At 44.9% G+C, this 19,911-nt stretch overlaps 1 protein-coding gene across 2 annotated transcripts in view; it reads right to left on the bottom strand.

Moving 5' to 3' along the window:
* LOC128869149 (uncharacterized) overlaps positions 1-19,911 on the bottom strand; it is a 161,961-nt gene that overhangs the window by 6,155 nt on the left and 135,895 nt on the right. For both annotated transcript variants that reach the window (XM_054111641.1, XM_054111642.1), the window contains exons 3-4: positions 360-1,703; positions 76-284 (exon numbers count right to left, since the gene is read on the bottom strand). In XM_054111641.1, the coding sequence (XP_053967616.1) occupies positions 76-284; positions 360-1,426 (1,276 nt within the window). In that variant the 5' untranslated portion in view covers positions 1,427-1,703. The remainder of the gene's footprint in view (positions 1-75; positions 285-359; positions 1,704-19,911) is intronic.

The following is a 19,911-nucleotide window of genomic DNA, read 5'->3' as shown; positions in this document are numbered from 1 at the left end:
ATGGAACGAATAAAAATAATAAAAAACGCTAGAATGCCGTATATGCAAAATAGTCATATGTTTACAAAAATTTACATGAAGGTAAAGGCGTGGAATTCATTATATGCCAATGTCGTTCATGATTGTGATGCCTGTTCGGATTCGGATACGTTGGGTTACTATTACTTTTTAATATATCGGCGTTCGGCGCCGACGTAGGCAAGGCATGGTCACGTTCCAAATCTAATTCGTAGTTTCGATGATGAAGGTTTATTTGTTGCTGGTGCGAGGACTTTTCGGCATACCTACGAAAATAAAAACAATTTTACGAACTAATAAGTCTAATAAATATATATATACACTGCATAATAAAAGCTTACCGTAGAGTTGTCAAGAGTGGAGTGGCAATAGTTGTTAATTTTGGAACGTGACTACTGTCTGGAATACTACGCTTAGTTGTTGACGTTGTTCCATACGCAACTTTTATAAGAACAGCTGCAACACTTCGTTCTAAATTGTACATCTTATCCATGTAACCATTGGCGACGGGTGACGCTCCCCCATTAACCCCTGAATCATCGCCACCAGTATCTATCATCCCAGACGACGCTTTCGTCCCAATCGAATTATTGCTACCACCCGCAATGTTAGCATTTATATGTGATTTATTATTGACACCAACAGAAACGAAGTCACCATCAGTAATTCTATGATATTTTGGTTCAAAAAGGAGTAAAGAGTTGGTCCAACGAACTTGTGACAGTGACAATAGCAATATTAAGATTATATACTGAATCGAATTTATGTGCATTTGGGAGGTGAGCCTGCGTTTTTTTTTTGACTTTACACTGCTAATGATGGCAGATTCATTGCTGCTGCATGTAGCTTTACCCAAAATAGACGAAACATATAAAATTAAGTGAAAATCACCTGAAGACAATTCGCTGGCACAAATGTGGTTATTTGCATCGATACTATCATTTTGTATTGAAGTCTCAAATCTGTGAAACCTATTGTAGCTACTGCTTTCGTCAAAACGATTTGATTTTGCGTTTTTATTACATGCTTTAGTTGACTCTGTCGAGAGTTTGAAAATTTGATAGTTGTGCAGTACTTCAGGGTTATTAGTGCCACTCTCTTCATGTTGTGTCCATTCGGCAGTACTGATACTTTTTTTTGTGGTTTTTCTTAGACAACAAAGAAAATTGTGTGTCACATATGAGCTGATAGTCCCAAAGTGCCGCTGAATTGATCGCTGCCATTTATCATGTAGTGTATCTCTCTTACTTTTATGCAATATTAGTGGATTTAACGGCAAGGTTAGATGTCTTGGATTATCACAGAAACAATTGCAATGTTTATAAGTATCCGTAGATGTTTTGGAAACTTCCGTTCTATTTGCTTTTACTCCAAGTTTTCGTGCATTTAATAGCATACTTCCCGTCATAACAATTACTGTCCGTATACCGGTTTTCGCTTTTCGATTTATCTAATTTGTTTGCTTGGTAATAATGAATCCAGAAAGTCGCTTCATTTGTAGATGACACTCATAATACTTAACTAACTCATCCGATTACTTAGAGGCATAATCATATAACAACGTATCAGACCATCTTCCCTGGTATTTCAGTTCGTATGGGAAATGGCCCAAATACCTGAGTAGTGCTACCAGCCAAAGTATGAAATTTAAATACTTTACTATACATTCTTTCCACGAAAATAATCTGTGAATAAAAACAAAGATGTTATTACATAGAATCTTTAAAACCTTCTTAAATATATCTATTGATTTCTTTAAATTTAAATATAGGCAATAAAATGTGCAAAACAAGGTTTTCATGGAAAACAAATCTAAATCAAAAGTAATTGCTTGATTTAAAGTATATAAAAACATCTAAAACTGGAAAACCAGTTGGTGGGATGAGCTCAAATTCTTGCAGATTTCAGCATGTTATATGAAAAAACACTAAAACTGACGCCGGTATTTCGAAAAGTCGTATTACCTACCCGATTTGGATCACATGGTATTCAAAACATGATCAGGGTGGTCCATATAATGGTTTCTTTTTAAAAGCTAAGAAACAAATCATAAAAACATTTCCATTATTTAAGGGAAGATTGTCTTCCTTAAATACCGCATTTTGCACTTTCGAACGTTGTCTTTTCGAAATGTCTTCATAGTGCCGCATTTATTAAATGTCCATTTACTCACATTCAGAATCCTATGTTTGTCCTTGTTGTAAAATTCTATATACATACGTATGTTTTGGGGTCTATTGTGAACGTGAAATTTAACTTTTTTTTCTGTTTTCATTATACTTTAGATTTCCGTTCCGTGAAAAAAAGAAAAGAAACCTCAAAATGTTTTCCAACCCGACGAAGCACAACGACAAGGAGGACATCACCTTTAAGGGTTGCACTTCGTCGGCTGCACAAATTGAGGAACGATAGTGTGCCACTTACTTTCTTCAGAGATTAGGTTCAGGGGCCATCAACAAATCACAATCTTCAAAAGCCATTGGTCCTGACGGACTGAACACACTGATGCTGAAACACCTGCGAACATAGGGAGTAGGACTTTTGACAAGGGTCTTCAATCTGTCCTTGGCCACTCTCATTATCCCTGACAAGTGGACACCCGGGAGAGTGGTCCCACTACTGAAACCTGGGAAACCCGAAAACCAAGGGGAATCTTATCGGCTGTCAGCTCTCCTTTCCCCAGTAGTGAAGACACTTGAAGTCCTTCTACTCCCACTCTTTACGAAACATCTCACCCCAGCCTCATACCAGCATGGCCTCCGACGAGTGCATAGCACCACCACTGCACTCACCGTCATAAACGCCCAGATAAACCGCGGGCTTAACCAAAACCGCCCCTGCGAGAGGACTGTCCTAGTATCGTTGGACTTGAGAAGGTTTTCGAAAAAGTCAGCCACTGCACGCTACTAGATGATATTTATCAGTCGACACTCCCGCCAGAGTTGAAGAGGTGGTCCGCCAACTATCTGAGCGGTCGTCACTCGTCGGTGATTTTTCGTGATCACACATCTAAACAGAGGAAGATTAAGTAAGGGGTTCCTCAGCCACCAGAAGGAGGCTCCTTGGTCACATACGCTGACGATGGCGCGATAATGGCGTCGGGCAATGACATCGATGGCCTGTGCTCCAAAGCGATCAACCGACCTCCCTCCCTTTTTCACTGCGAGGAATCTCCAACTTTCCCCGCTAAATCCACGAAGACCATCATTACTACCTGGACAAAAGAGGTCAAACTGTCCCTCAAGGTAAAAGTCGATGACACACCAATTCCGACGGTAAACAATACCAAAATTTTGGGTGTAACCTTCGACAGTTTGCTTCACAACCGCAAGTGCCACTTAAGTCCAAAATGGCATCAAGGTCCTCAAATCGCTTGCTGGCAGCATTTGGGGCAAAGACAAGAAAATGTTGCTATCGACATTTAAGGCAATTGGCCGGCCGGTTCGAAACTATGCTGCGTCTGTCCGGTCGTCTGGAACTAGTGACACGCAGTGGAAAAAGCTCCAGACATGCCAAAACACGGCCATTCGGACCGCGACAGGCTGCCTCCTGATGTCCCCAATACAACACACCAATACCTTTCCTGTCAAGGAATTGACCTCGACATACAAAACATATGTATGTCCGGTATGTGAAGGCACCACGCACGAAACTAACCACCTTTTCATATGCTCTTTAAAACCCACTCATTTAACACCTCTCTCCTTCTGGGCCCCAACTTGTCGAAACAGCATGTTTCCTGGGCCTACCTTTATATGAGCCTGACGAAGACGACCGATGATATACTCTACACTGACGAGGCTTCTCTTACTAATACAACAACATCTGACGTATTGATAAAATGCAGCAAGGTGTCATTTTTTCACGTGAGTTAATAGGTTTATCCAAGGCGGAAGGAACTTAAAATCCAAGGCGTAATCAAAATATGAGCAATCAAGAAAATGGTGGATAGCCTACCAGTCGAAGCAAACAGAATGACTTACTATGACATTCGACAACTCCATACTAATATACCAAAGCGTATTTTGATCGGATATGAAAAAGTACTTGAACTTTATAAAATACGGATCCTCAAGAATGATAGAGAATTGCGACTTCAGAATTCGCCGTGTTGAAGGAGTCCATTAATAAACAAACTAAAGCAAGGGGAATTACATTGTAGTGAAGAAGAAGAATAGGCGAAAGGAATGGAAACAACCAAACACAATAATTTATACTCATACATACATACTTTCTAGCCACAGCGTTTGGAGGCTTTATATTCATTTGTTCTTTAACAGTTTGACACGCGGCACTTCTTTTGCATTAGTTTGTTTAGTTTTAATCTTACAAATCACAATATTACCAAGCCATTCACAGAATTTTCACAAACGTGTGATAGGTTGCTATATGCTCAGACTCACTCTCCGCTCTTAATTCCTTAGCCAAAATGAATAATTTGTTTAAATATGGGTAGTATTGCGTGATATTAAAAATAAATAATTATTTTAGTATGGGTGCCTGGCCACAATAATACTGTTGGAAACAACTTCGCCGACGAATCCGACAAACAAGCTTATTAAAGTCAGTTACTCGCACAGACCGCTCCAACTTACTAGATATCAAAAATCATATTAAACAGCATTTCCACCACCAACAACACCTCGGATGGAACCTTACCAATGACTGGTATAAACATATTAACTACACAAAGCCCCACATAACAAACTTCCTACAAAAAACTAAAAAAACACATACACAACTTGACATTATAAAATTCGAACGTAAGGACACACGAAAATAACACACGGCCATCTTATGAATAACACAAGCCCAACTGTTCACTGTACACTGTACTTACAACACAGATATCATAATCACAGTTACTCATCTTCTTATCGCTAACAACTACATTCCTTAAAAGAACCAATCTTTATCATAGGATCTAAAATAAAATTCATATAATTAGTGAAAATGTGTATGAAATTATCGTGCTTAAGGACCAACTGCCATAGCTCCCCTCCTAACATAAGTAGCTTATAAGATTTATGTTGTACGCTAATTTTATATAAATAAATACTTATTGCCTTTGTAGAACAGAGTAATAAAGGGCCCGCCATCTATCGTAACGGATTTTAACTAGGTATTATTTGAAGAATGGTAACACTTAGCTGTCATCTGATTTGACAGAAAATTAGTTTTATTCCTCCGCTGAACGAAAATGGTTGTGTATACGCTCAAAGAACGCTGGGAAATATTGCGACATTACTTTGAAAATCATGGTAATGTTGCAGAATTTGTACGAAAATTACGTACGGCAATGGGAAGAAGAAAAGCACCGAATGAAGCGTATGTGCGTTACTTTGCCAAAAAAGTAAGAGAAACTGGGTTGCTTATTGACAAACACACGCGTGACCGACCAAAAACCGTGCGTACACCCGAAAATATTGCTGCTGTGGCCGAGAGTGTTCGTGAATCACCAGGAACATCAGTTCACCGTCGTTCTCAACAATTGGACATTTCGGAGACATCATTGAGACAAATTTTGCGTAAAGACCTTGGTATGACGCCGTACAAAGTCCAAAAGTGCCCAAAAAATATTGAGTAGTTTTTTTTTTATAGCATTTTTAATTCCGTAAAGTTATATGTCGGACCCTGTAGTTCTTTAATAGTACTTCACCTATATTATTGGTATGAATTTGTTACGTTTTTATCCAAATAATCCCTGGATTGCTAAATAAAAGCCACAAATTAATGCTAACAAAACTTGCTTGCTTTATTGAATCACTTTATTACCATACTATTCGTTTACATGCTCACACGCTTAACTTAAGACTGGATACCCAATATCTAGACTTAGCAACTCGCGTGTTCTGGCGATTCCTATTGCTGTTGTTTTAACAGCATAGGTAGCCCTGTCAGTGTAGGCACATCATCGTTCGTCTTCGTCTAGCTCATCTAGGGGTAGGCCCAGGAAACATGCTGTTTCGACAGGTTGGGTCCAGAGGGAGAGGGGTGTTAGATGAGTCGGTTTTAGAGGGCATGTGAAGAGGTGGTTAGTGTCGTGCGGGGCACCTTCACATGCCGGACATGTGTTTGGTATGTCGGGGTCGATTCTGGATATGTAGGAGTTTTACCTGCTACAGTATCCAGAACGTAGTTGTGCCAGTGTTACACGAGTCTCGCGGGGAAGCTGGAGCTCTTCATCTGCAATAGGTGGTGGTTGGACTCCGATTACGGCATTCACAGGACGGGAGTTCATGAAGGTGGTAACGGTCTCCCGGTGAATGTCGTTTATTGACTGTCTAAATACTGTCCGGTCCAGTAGGTTGCGGTCAGTTTTGTCTTGGATTTCGTCAGCGTAGTCTAGGAGATGTCTCCTGACGTGTCTGGGAGGCGGCTCAGGCTCAAGCAAGTGTCTGCAGGGGTGAAACCTGCGGTAACATCCCAGCAGGAACTGCTTGCTGAGCAGTTTGTTGTGTAGATGTTGGATGGGTGACATCAGGAGGCACCCGGTCGCTGTCCGAATGGCGGTATTTTGACATGTCTGAAGCTTTGTCCACTGCGAATCACTAGTTCCAGGCGACCAGACAGGCGCAGCATAGTTTAGAACCGGCCGGCCAATTGCCTTAAATGTCGAAAGCAACAGTTCTTTGTCTTTGCCCCAAGTGCTGCCGGCCAGCGATTTGAGGACCTTGTTGCGATTTTGGACTTTAGTGGCAATTGTATGCGCAGAGAAGGAGAGCAAGCTGTCAAAGATTACGCCCAAAATTTTGGGGTTATTTACCGTCGGAATTGGTGTATCATCGACTTTTACCTTAAGGGACAGCTTGACCTCCTTTGTCCAGGTGGTAAAGAGGGTCGCCGTGGACTTGGTGGGGGAAAGTTGGAGATTCCTCGCAGTGAAAAAGCGAGAAAGGTCGGTGAGGTAGTTGTTCACTTTGGAACACAGGCCATCGATGTCATTGCCCGACGCCATGATCGTGTAGTCGTCAGCGTATGAGATCAGGGAAACTCCCGCTGGTGGTTGGGGGAGCTTCGAGATGTAGAAGTTAAAAAGCAAGGGTGAAAGGACACCACCCTGCGGTACACCTTGCTTAATCTTCCTCTGCTTTGACATTTGATCTCGAAAAATCACTGACGAGTGCCGACCGCTCAGGTAGTTCGCGGACCACCTCTTCAGCCCTGGCGGGAGTGTCGACTGATAAATGTCATCTAGTAGCGTGGAATGGCTGACTGTATCGAAAGCCTTTTTCAAGTCCAACGCTACTAGGACAGTCCTCTCGCAGGGGCGGTTTTGGTTAAGCCCGCGATTTATCTGGGCGTTTATGGCGGTGAGTGCAGTGGTGGTGCTGTGCACTCGTCGGAAACCGTGCTGATGTGGGCCTGGGGCCAGGTGTGTCGTGTAGAGAGGGAGTAGGAGGGCTTCAAGTGTCTTCACTACTGGGGAAAGGAGAGTTATCGGCCGATAAGACTCCCCTTGGTTGGCGGGTTTCCCAGGTTTCAGTAGTGGGACCACTCTCCCTGCTTTCCACTTGTCAGGGATGATGAGAGTGGCCAGGGACAAATTGAAGACCCTTGTGAGGTATCCTACTCCCAGGGGTCCCAGATGCTTCAGCATCAGCGCGTTTAAACCGTCAGGCCCAATGGCTTTCGATGATTTCGACTTGTTGATGGCCCCCTGAACCTCATCACCGGAGAAAGTAAGTGGCGCACTGTCGTTCGTCAGTTTATGCAGCCTTCTGGTAACACGACGTTTGGTTCTGTCGCCCGGAGGATGCAGTATGAACAGCCGGCTAAAATAGCTCGCGCATCTCTTCGGGTCCGACGAAGTACAACCGTTGAAGGTGATAGCCACCTTGTCGTTGTGTTTCGTCGGGTTCGACAGGGACCTAACGGTGGACCAGAGCTTACTCACCCCAGAGGTGAGGTTACAAGTCTTCAGGTGCTCAACCCATTTAGTCCGCTTATGTTGATTTACCAGTTGCCGGATCTCCAAATTGAGATCCCTTATGCGGGGATCCCCGGGATCGGCCTGGCGTAGGTGGTCACGCTCGTTCGCTAAACTGGCTGCTTCTGCTGGGAAATGAGGACGGATATCCTTATAACTTCCAGCTGGGATGAAGCGAGCCGCAGCAGCTGTGAGCACCTTGCGGAATGCGCGTTCGCCCACGCTCACATCAGTGGGGATGGTAAGAGCGGCGAAGGTGTCCTCGGTGAATTCCGTGAAGCCGGCCCAATTAGCTTTTTTAAAGTTAAAATAGGACCGGTGATTCGCGGAAACGAAGTCGGCAGGTCTCTCAATCGAGACGATAATGGGGAAGTGGTCTGATGCAAGCGATAGCATAGGTCGCCACGTTATGCTATTTATCAGACCTGCGCTAGCTATTGTTAGGTCAGGCGAGCTGCTGCAATTGCCCACTACCCTGGTGGGGGAGTCGTCGTTCACAGTGCTGAATGTCGAGTCGTCTATCTGCTCTGCCAATTGCTGTCGCCTACGATCATTTGACAGGCTTGAATGCCAAAGATCGTGATGCGCATTAAAGTCACCTACAACCAATCGGTTTTCACCTCTGATGAGCGCACCTATATCAGGGTGATATCCTGCCGGGCAGCAGGTGACAGGGGGTATATATACGTTAAAAATTTCGAGCTCGGAATCGCCTGACCGGACAGCTATGCCTTGACATTCTAAGGTGCTGTCCCTGCGGTCGATTCCTTCATCAATGAGACGATACTGCACTGTGTGGTGGACTATAAACGCTAGGCCACCACCATTGTCTCGCTCGCGATCGTGTCTGTGCACGTTGTAGCCATCCCTGCTGATCAGAGATGACCTGGCGTGCAACTTTGTTTCTTGGACCGCAGCTATCTTAATACTGTGCCGGCTCATAAAGTCAACTATCTCGTCGACCTTACTCGTAAGTCCGTTGCAGTTAAACTGGAGAAGCTTAAAGCTTCTCGGTGAGGTCTGTGTAATCCGAGGGGTGAGGGACGCGTGGGGTTGTCTACGTTGGACCTGCTGCGCAATCCACTGTTGTTGTTGCGGCCTGATGGTGGTGGGCGGCCGCGCCTCCGGGGGCGGTAGTGGGTGCAGAGCTCTGCAGCAGGGGGCAACGTAGTCAGTTGTCCACTCACGGGTGGTGCGCAGGCCGGAACATCTCCGAAAATGGCACCAGCCACTGCAGGAATTGCATTGGACTGATACCAGATTCCGAGGTATTGCGGTCTGACACACGGAACAGACGGTACGGGGGACCAGGAGTTGCTGGTTTGTCCCCGCACTGGGGTTGGAGCAGGAAGGAAGGGGAGGGGTTGAAGGGGAGTTGTGTTGCTCCGATAGGCTCCTCACCGTGGAGGTATGGGTTGTGGTGGCGGTTGGTAATGCCGGCCTATCAGGGGGTGTAGTCGCCGTGGAGGCATCAGACGCCTGTTGGCGGGAGCAACACGTGGCCACATACCGTGTGGACCACTCCCTGTGCGACTTAAGGCCTGAACAGGTCTTAAGGTGGCTCCACCCGTTGCACTTATTGCACCTAACCGAAGTGGAGTTCGGGTGGAGGCGTTTATGGCAGACGCAGCAGTAGAATACTTCTGGCCCAGGGTTGGATTCGACTCCAGCTCTGAGGAGAAGTATTTGGAGCAGGATTGCTGCGGGAGTTTGCTCCTGTGACGTAAGAGGTGGGATGATATGGGTTTCACTAGACAGGGCTAGTGTACTGGGGCGGCAGCCCATGGTTGGGAAGGAAAACCCGAGTCATTCCGGTAACGTAGAACCGGCTGCCATGGGAATGCATTTTAATGTGGTCGACCGTCCGGGTGAAGGAAGGCCAAAAACCTTCGAAGACGCTGAATTGGAGGCATTGCTCAATGAGGATCCGTGTCAAAGGCAAGAAGAACTTGGAGTTACCCGCTAATCCATTTCCAAGTGATTGCATGCTTTGGAACTTATTATGAACTATTAAAACCAAGCGAAACCATCACTGGGGATCGGTATCGATTTCAACTGATGCGATTGAGCTGAGAACTGCTCGAGAAGCGGCCGCAATACGCGAAGAGGCATGAACAAGTGATTCTACCGCATGGCAACGCTCGGTCTCACGTTGCCAAACCCGTTAAAACCTACCTGGAAACACTGAAATGGGAAATCCTACCCCACCCGCAATATTCTCCAGATATTGCGCCGTCCGATTTTCACCTGTTCCGATCGATGGCATATGGTCCAGCTGAACAGCAGTTCCATTCATATGAAGACATCAAAAAAATGGCTTGATCCATGAATAGCCTCAAAAGATGAACAGTTTTACCGCGACGGTATACGAGATCTACCAGAAAAATGTGAAAAAGTAGTAGGCATACTTTCAATGATTCCCTTGTAACCATTTTTTCAGAATAAAGCTGTATTTTCATAAAAAAAACACAGCGAGAACTTAGTTGCGCACCTAATACCTTCGCTGAATCGATACATTTCGGAAGAGCTCCTTCAGAGTACGGTTGATTCTTTCGACCATTACGTCCGATTGGGGATGTATGTGGCTGTTGTACGTGTTTTCCTAATTCCCAACAACCAATATTAAGACCAAGAAGGAGAGATATGCTATCCTAATTCCCAACACATACCTCTTTGTTCTCAATTCAATAGGTACTCCAAACCGAATCACCTAATTCTGCACAAAAACCTTAGCAATGGTTTTGACCTCTTGGTTTGGTAGAGCGTATACTTCTGACCACTTACTGAAATAATTCATAAGAGGGAGCACATCCCAGACGACCAAAGGCTTTTCGCTGAAATGGCGAGCCCGCGTTGTATTACTGTAATCTTCCACGACTTCTCTCCTTTGGAGCTTTCGTTGGTATACACTGCGCGCAATTTGGAATCCATTCGGCTAATAATTATCTGCAATTTACTCAAGTACCCAAATGACCTCCACTTGGCCCATTGTAGAATTCCTCTAACACAGATGAAATCCTGGTTTTAGGAACTACAATCAGATTACGGGAGATGCTTTCCATTTGAATTCAACCGGGCTATTCGGGACATGTTCTTCGATTTCGATGTAACTCAAATATGTTGCTCTCTGCTCAAAATAATGAGACACGTATTTTTTTTCCCCCGAAAATTTTTTTTTTCAAGATTTATCGGCAATTTTGTATTTCGACTCAAAATAAATTTTTTTAATTATATAACAAAACTTTTTTTTAATTGCTCGTAACTTAGTCAAAAATGAACCGATTTAACTGATTCAAAATGATCGTAATTACTTGCACGAGCGACTTCATGTGCAAACAATACCAAAAAAAATGGTTAAACTTTTTTTATTTAGCAAAAATTTTCGCTTTCCAATACGCTATGCAGAACTCCCATCAAATATTTTAAGGCTATTCCACTGTATCCAATTCGTTTTAGCCAAAAGATTTTCTTTCGCCGTTTCAGTTTTGAATGGTCTCGCTCCAGCGTCTTTCTTTTCCATGACCTTTTTCAGGTCAGGATCATTCAATTGATTTTTCTTCAGAGGACTTGGTTTTCACGCATCATCGGGTTGCAACTGTATTAGCTCTCTTACACTCTATAACACGAGGTCGCCGAGATAGTGCTTCAGCATTTCTATGGTGTTCTCCTTTTCGTTCAACTGCTCGATCTCCAAGGCGTAATTTTGCAATGTTTCGATTGACCGTGCAGTTTGCCTTTCCGGATGCTTGAACTGGATGACTATCTCAATGCTGCATGATCTATTCTTAACTGGAATCGTTGACCGTACAAGGATTTGTGGAAATGTTTTACGCACTCAACCGCAGCTAACAGTTCTCGTCTGATCGCGCAGTCATACATTTCAGGGTTTCCAAGGACTCTGATATAGTATGCGATTTATTGTCCGTATCCGCTAACTTCTGTATCTACAACAAACTTTTCTCCCGTGACGCTAATATAGGCGCAGTATAAAGGAGCCTTTTCAGCTGCAGGAACGCTTTCTCTTGTTCTTTGTGCCAAGCAATTTTTCTTAGTGAGTTTGTGGAGGCTCCGGGTACCATATGCGAATTCTGAAACAAAACGACGGTAATACGTGCATACTCTAGAAAACTTCACAACTAGTGCACATTGGTTGGCCGTGGGATCGACCATTTACAGTTCCCCTTATCGTCAAGTTGTTGCTTTCAGTCAAATTTGTGAGACAGAGACTGCGGGGCATTCAATTGTGGGAACCAGATCCCGCCTCTTAGAACTGGTTCGTTTTATGTTAACGCCAATTGTGTATCGAAAGCGCCATTGTCAGCTTAAGAGCTTCGCTTTCTTCCTCCTGGGGTCGTCTTCGGTTCGCTGCATGGTATACTGGAATTGGGTGTCATAGGCCTGATCCCACCGCAGTTGTAAAACTTTATACGTGAACTGATGGGTCGTGGCATTTGGTCACTCGTAACGCCTCTCTATAGATGCCATCAGCCTTGCTTACAACCCTGCTTTATTTCCAGAAATTTTCCACGATCCTGTTCTATAGGACTTTATTCAACAATCCTAATTCTGATACTAATTGATCCTAATTGGACGTCTTACAATAATTTCTTTGAGGTTGATCACTGGATTGTTAAGTAAAAGTCACAAAGTTATGGCAACATACTTCATTACTTTCCTATTCGAGCTTATTTAACTATCATAATTTTTCGATTTCGTATCACCGTAAAGTACAAGGTATGACAATGTATAAATAGTGAAATAAGAAAAGCAGAATAAAAGAGAACCTGCCGAGTAAGTAAAGAAGATGGAAGTTTAATGCCCTTATACTTCTCGATCAAACAATATTAAAATAATTAAAGATCTGTGTCTTGTAATTGTATATGCTTAGTCCAGCCTTTATGGAGTCAGGTAATCTGTTCTAAACTTTAACCCCGTTAGCCTCGAAGCAAGAAAACTATTGTGTCTTCGTGATCTTATCCGCGTTGTGCAAAATGCAGAGTTCTGGTCAACATCAAAGCGTCAATGGGCTCTCAGTTAATTTGAAGGGATCAAATGATTTTCTGACTTAAGGTTTGTGGCCAAACACCTAACAGAAGCATTGCTTTTTTTTATTTCAGACTTGTCTACAAAAATGCTACATTGAGTTTATGGCAATATTTTGAATCTAATTTATTGAACACTACCTCCGAGAAGTTGAATGAATGAGATATTAATTTCCGTCTGGTTTTTGCTGGAGTAAATGTGACATAGAGTCTTAGCCGTATAGCATACATACTGCTCACAACCATATTTATGTGGTTAGTACATGTCAGTTTAGAGTTAGTAATAAGACCTGAATTTCTCCCCTTTTCCGTAAAATTAAGAGAATAGGAACCTATCTATAAGTTACGAATATTATCACATTACGATTAACATGCACAGCACTATTACATGTAGTTACGAATATTTACACATTACGATTAACATGCACAACACTATTACATATAGGGTAGCCATAAGACTTTGACACATTTAAACTAGCCCAAACAGATACTGCAGACAAACCACTGTATATTTTAAAGCATAAGTCCTGAACGAAACCAAAATGGACAGATACAATTGTACATCGTGAACATATGCATGGAAAACACATCATTGACAAAAACACTGAAAAAAAGTCGACCAAGGACAGGCCCTTGCGGATCAGCAGTATTCACAGATTTATTAATTAGCCTGATTTCACCTTCTGCGTTCCACCCTCAAGATAGCGCACCATAAGCTTCATCGCATGACTTTGAATCCGAAATAATGTTTGAGCTTGAAACCCAGCAAGGTGTTATCAACTGAATCAAATGCCTTTGAACAAGTCAATTAAGTCACCATTGTCAATTAGATCTAATATCGTCCAGTATTTTTACCATTGCTGTCGAGCAACTACAGTCATTCCCATGTCAGCGGGTTCTACCTTACCGGAATGAATCGGGTTTTTCCCGACCAAGGACTGCCGTTCCAGAAAACTAACCCTGTCTAGTGTACCGTACCTCACCCCAATCTATCGTCACAGGAGCAATCCTACGCAGCATGTTTGCTCAAATACTTCTCTTCAGGGCTGGTATCGAACCCAAGCTTGGACCAGAAGTATTCATTGCTGCATTTGCCACAAACGGTTCGACCCTAACTCCACCTCGGTTAGGTACAATAAGTGCAACGGGTGGTGCCATCTTAAGACCTGCTCAGGCCTTAAGACACATAGGGAGTGGTCCACATGGTTTGTGGCCACAAGATTTGCTCCCGCCACCAAGCGGCGCTGCCTTAAAGGCTTCAATGTCAAATGTGCCGGCACTTCAAACTGACGCCACTAACCTTAACGGTTAGGAGCCCACCGGAGCAGCACGACTCCCTCTCTAACTTACAACCCTCCTGCTCCAGTCCCGGTGCGGGGACAAACCAGCAGCTCTTGGTCCCCCATACAGTCTGTCCCGTGTGTCAGACCAGGGTTCCTCGGAACTTGACATCAACCAAGTGCAATTCTTACAATGGCTGGTGCCATTATCGGAGGTGCTCTGGTCTGCGCACCACTCCTGAGTGGGCACGCGACTTCGTTACCCCCTACTGCACTGCACCCGCAGCCGCCCCTGTGGCGCGGCCGCCCGTCAACATCAGGCCGCAACAACTACTGCGGAATGCACAGCAGGACCAACGCAGACAACTTCACGCGTCCCTTACTCCCCGAGTTACGACTATACTCTCTAGGAGCTTCAAGCTCCTCCAACTGAACTGCAACGGACTCATGAGCAAGATAGAAAAGATAGAAGATATATCCGACCGTTTTTAAATTATGCTGCGCCTGTCTAGTCGCCTGGAACCCGTGATTCACAGTAGACGAAGCTACAGACTTGTCAGAAAACTACCATTAGGATTGCGACAGGATGTCTCTTGATGTACCCATCTCAACATCTACACGAGGCTGCCCTCCCTGTAAAAGAGCATATTAAACTGCCCAGTTCCTGCTCGGTTGTTATTGCAGGTTCCAGGTTACCGTAGACATCTGCTTGAGCCTGAGCCGCCTCCCAAGCACATGAGGAGACCCCTCCTCAATTACGCGGAGAGATCCAGGACAAAACAGGCCAACAATTACTGGATCGGACAGTGTAAAGACATACAATTAACGACATTCATCGGGAGCCGTACCACCTTCTTAATACCCGACCCCCGAATGCCCAAAATCGGAGTGCAACCATTACCCTTTGCAGACGAAAAGCTCCAACTTCCCCGAGAGTCCCGCGTAACCTTGACACAATAACGTTTGTAACCTTGACATAATAACATACTGTAGCAGGTTAAACTCCCATAAAAATCGTGCTTGGCGACTTCAACGCCAGGGTGGGCAAGGAGGGAATTTTTGGTCCCACAGTCGGAAAATTCAGCCTGCACAACGAAACATCCGGTAACGGACAGAGGTTGATCGACTTCGCCGGGGCTCGAAACATGGTAGTCTGCAGCACCAGATTCCAGCATAAAAAGATACACCAAGCCACCTGGCTGTCTCCTGATCGATAAACGCGAAACCAGATCGATCATATTGTAATAGATGGAAGACACGCTTCTAGTGTATTAGATGTACGTACGATCCGAGGAGCCAACATCGACTCGGATCATTATCTTGTTGCAGCCAAACTGCGCACACGCCTCTGTGCAGCAAAAAACGTACATCTACCTACGCAAAGAATGTTCGACATCGAAAAGCTGCAATCACAACAGACAGCCAGAGGATTCGCCACTCGACTCTCACTCCTGCTCTTAGAGAGTACTGCCCAACAAACCGGCATCCACGAACAATGGAGCAACATTTCTCGTTCTCTACGTACCGCCGCCGAAGAAGAAATCGGATTCCGGCGAGCCCGAAAAAACAATTGGTACGACGAGGAATGTCATGCTGCCGCAGAAAGAAAGGATGCCGCCTATAGAGCCACATTGCGATCGGGCGCAACGCGAGCCATGTGGGATCGCTACAGAGAGCTGAAAAAGGAAGAGAGACGTATTATCCGAAAGAAGAAACGAGAGGCCGAAATACGTGAGTGCGAGGATCTTGAGATGCTGGCCAATAGGAACAACGCTCGAAAATTCTACCAGAGAGTTCGGCGGCTTACAGAAGGTTTTAAGACCGGGGCGTTTTCCTGTAAGAACAAAGACGGCGATCTGGTGACTGACGTATAGAGCAATCTTAAATTATGGAGGGAACACTTCTCGAACCTGTTAAACAGTGACAGCTGCGCATGTCATAGAGAATGTGAAGATCCCGATACCCCAATCGTTGGCGACGGAATCGTCGTTCCGCTACCCGATCATGACGAGGTGAGAATAGCGATAACGCGGCTAAAGAACAACAAAGGCGCGGGCGCCGACGGACTGCCGGCTGAGCTATTCAAACATGGCGGCAAGGAGCTGGTATGGTGCCTGCATCAGCTTCTATGAAAAATATGGTCGGACGAAAGCATGCCTGCCGATTGGAATTTAAGTGTGCTCTGCCCAATCCATAAGAAGGGCGATCCTGCAATTTTGCCAATTTCCGCGGGATTAGTCTTCTAAATATTGCCTATAAGGTTCTAGCGAGCGTATTGTGTGAAAGGCTGAATCCCACCGTCAACCAACTGATTTCACCTTATCAGTGTGGCTTCAGACCTGGAAAATCTATTATATCATCGACCAAATATTTACAATACGCCACATCTTGGAAAATACCCCTGAAAGGAGAATCGACACACACCATCTTTTCGTCGACTTCAAAGCTGCATTCAACAGTACGGAAAGGAGTTACCTGTAATGCCGCTATGTCTGAATTTGATATCCCCGCAAAACTAATATGGCTATGTAAGATGACGTTGCTCAACACCAGCAGCGCCGTCAGAATTGGGAAGGACCTCTCCGAGCCGTTTGATACCAAACGAGGTTTCAGACAGGGTGACTCGCTGTCGTGTGACTTCTTTAACCTGATGTTGGAGAGCATCGTACGAGACGCAGAACTTAATCGATATTGATATCATCGGCCTTAAAAACCGCGCTGTTAGTTCTGCCTTCTCCAAACTGGATAAAGAGGCAAAGCGAATGGGTTTGGTGGTGAACGAGGACAAAACGAAGTACCTCCTGTCTTCAAACAAACAGTCGGCGCATTCGCGTATCGGCACCCACGTCACTGTTGACAGTTATAATTTCGAGGTTGTAAAAGACTTCGTTTATTTAGGAACCAGCATTAACACCGAAAACAATGTCAGCCTTGAAATCCAACGTAGAATCTCTCTTGCCAACAAGTGCTACTTTGGGCTAAGTAGGCAACTGAGCAGTAAAGTCCTCTCTCGACGAACAAAACTAACACTCTACAAGACTCTCATCAGGCCCGTCCTAACGTATGGCGCAGAAGCGTGGACGATGACAACATCCGATGAAGCGGCGCTTGGAGTGTTCGAGAGAAAGATTCTGCGTAAGATTTTTGGACCTTTGCACGTTGGCAACGGCGAATATCGCAGACGATGGAACGATGAGCTGTATGAGCTTTACGGCGACATAGACATAGCGCAGCGAATAAAGATCCAGCGGCTTCGTTGGCTGTGTCATGTTGTCCGAATGGATACAAACGCTCCGGCTTTGAAAGTATTCGATGCGGTACCAGCTGGTGGTAGCAGAGGAAGAGGAAGGCCTCCTCTGCGTTGGAAAGATCAGGTGGAGAAGGACTTGGCTTCACTTGGTGTGTCCAATTGGCGCCGGTTAGCACGAGAAAGAAACGACTAGCGCGCTTTGTTAAGCTCGGCCAAAATCGTGTAAGCGGTTATCGCGCCAATTAAGAAGAAGAAGAAACTTTCTCTTAACTCCTGTTTTGTTGTTGTTGTTAACAGCATAGGTAGCCCTTTCAGTGTAAGTATATCATCGGTCGTCTTCGTCTAGCTCATCTAGAGGTAGGCCCAGGAAACATGCTGTTTCGACAGGTTGGGTCCAGAGGGAGAGGGGGGTTAGATGAGTCGGTTTAAGGGGGCATGTGAAGAGGTGGTTAGTGTCGTGCGGGGTACCTTCACATGCCGGACATGTGTTTGGTATGTCGGGGTCGATTCTGGATATGTAGGAGTTTAACCTGCTACAGTATCCAGAACGCAGTTGTGCCAGTGTTACACGGGTCTCACGGGGAAGCTGGAGCTCTTCATCTGCAATAGGTGGTGGGTGGACTCCGATTACGGCATTCACAGGACGGGAGTTCAAGAAGGTGGTAACGGTCTCCCGGTGAATGTCGTTTATAGACTGTCTAAATACTGTCCGGTCCAGTAGGTTACCGTCAGTATTGTCCTGGATTTCGCCAGCGTAGTCAAGGAGGTGTCTCCTGACGTGCCTGGGAGGCGGCTCGGGCTCAAGCAGGTGTCTGCAGGGATGAGACCTACGGTAACATCCGAGCAAGAACTGCTTGCTGAGCAATTTGTTGTGCTCCACAACTGGGAGCATTTGTGCCTCGTTATGAAGGTGTTGGATGGGTGGCATCAGGAGGCACCCGGTCGCTGTCCGAATGGCGGTATTTTGACAAGTCTGTAGCTTTGTCCACTGCGAATCACTAGTTCCAGGCGACCAGACAGGCGCAGCATAGTTAAGAACCGGCCGGCCAATTGCCTTAAATGTCGAAAGCAACAGTTCTTTGTATTTGCCCCAAGTGCTGCCGGCCAGCGATTTGAGGACCTTGTTGCGATTTTGGACTTTTGTGGCAATTGCGGTTGTATGCGCAGAGAAGGAGAGCAAGCTGTCAAAGATTACGCCCAAAATTTTGGGGTTATTTACCGTCGGAATTGGTGTATCATCGACTTTTACCTTAAGGGACAGTTTGACCTCCTTTGTCCAGGTGGTAAAGAGGGTCGCCGTGGACTTGGTGGGGGAAAGTTGGAGATTCCTCGCAGTGAAAAAGCGAGAAAGGTCGGTGAGGTAGTTGTTCACTTTGGAACACAGGCCATCGATGTCATTGCCCGACGCCATGATCGTGTAGTCGTCAGCGTATGAGATCAGGGAAACTCCCGCTGGTGGTTAGGGGAGCTTCGAGATGTAGAAATTGAACAGCAAGGGAGAAAGGACACCACCCTGCGGTACCATTCCCATGGCAGAAGGTTCTACGTACCGGAATGACTCGGGTTTTTCCCGACGAAGGGCTGCCGCCCCAGTATACTAGCCCTGTCTAGTGAAACCCATATCATCCCTTAACTCCTGTTTTAACCATACTTGCTGTCATATTCGGTAATATTCGGTTTTTAAAGGGTTTTATATGCAATGTTCTCTTCTTTACTTCTCTCGCCAGTGATAGGTAAGGATAAACAATTTCGCACGGGCAGAAATACCACTTTTAATATGATTCGCGAACTAAGTAGGCAAAAATCTGGACTGAAAATATGTCATCTCAACGCTCAGTGTTTGCCATCTAAAATTGATGAAATCCCATGTATTTTTGAGTCTTCTGATGTAGATGTTGTGTGTGTATCTGAAACATGGTGCTCTACGTGGCATAATGACGATTCGTTTTGCGTTAATGACTATAAAACTTTCCGTTAGAGTCAAGCGTGGTGGCGGCGTTGCAGTGTTTGTCAATAGTCTGTCTTGCTCCCTCAAGTGTATTTCGGAAACTACGGACCTAATAGAACATATTTCCCTTGAAATTAAAACTAAGTATGACAAAATCCTTATTGACTGTGTATATAGACCTAACAAATACATCGCTTACGCACCATTTGTTGATTTCATCGAAAATTTGTCTCTTAATTATAATAATATTGTTGTAGCAGGAGATTTTAACAGCGACTTGCCATGTGAAAGTGAGTTCGCGTTAGCCATGCGGAGCTTGGGCTTGTTCCCTGCTAACGGTTCTAAGCCTACACACTTCACGCGAACTAGTAGCTCTTTGTTAGGTATATATTTTTTCCTAACGATACCGCAAAAATTCTCCTATTTGACCAGCTTTCTGTGGT

Source organism: Anastrepha ludens, chromosome X, assembly GCF_028408465.1.
Source record: "Anastrepha ludens isolate Willacy chromosome X, idAnaLude1.1, whole genome shotgun sequence".
NCBI lineage: Eukaryota > Metazoa > Arthropoda > Insecta > Diptera > Tephritidae > Anastrepha > Anastrepha ludens.
The sequence above is the reverse complement of the archived record's forward strand: the minus strand, read 5'-3'. Positions and strand labels throughout refer to the sequence as shown.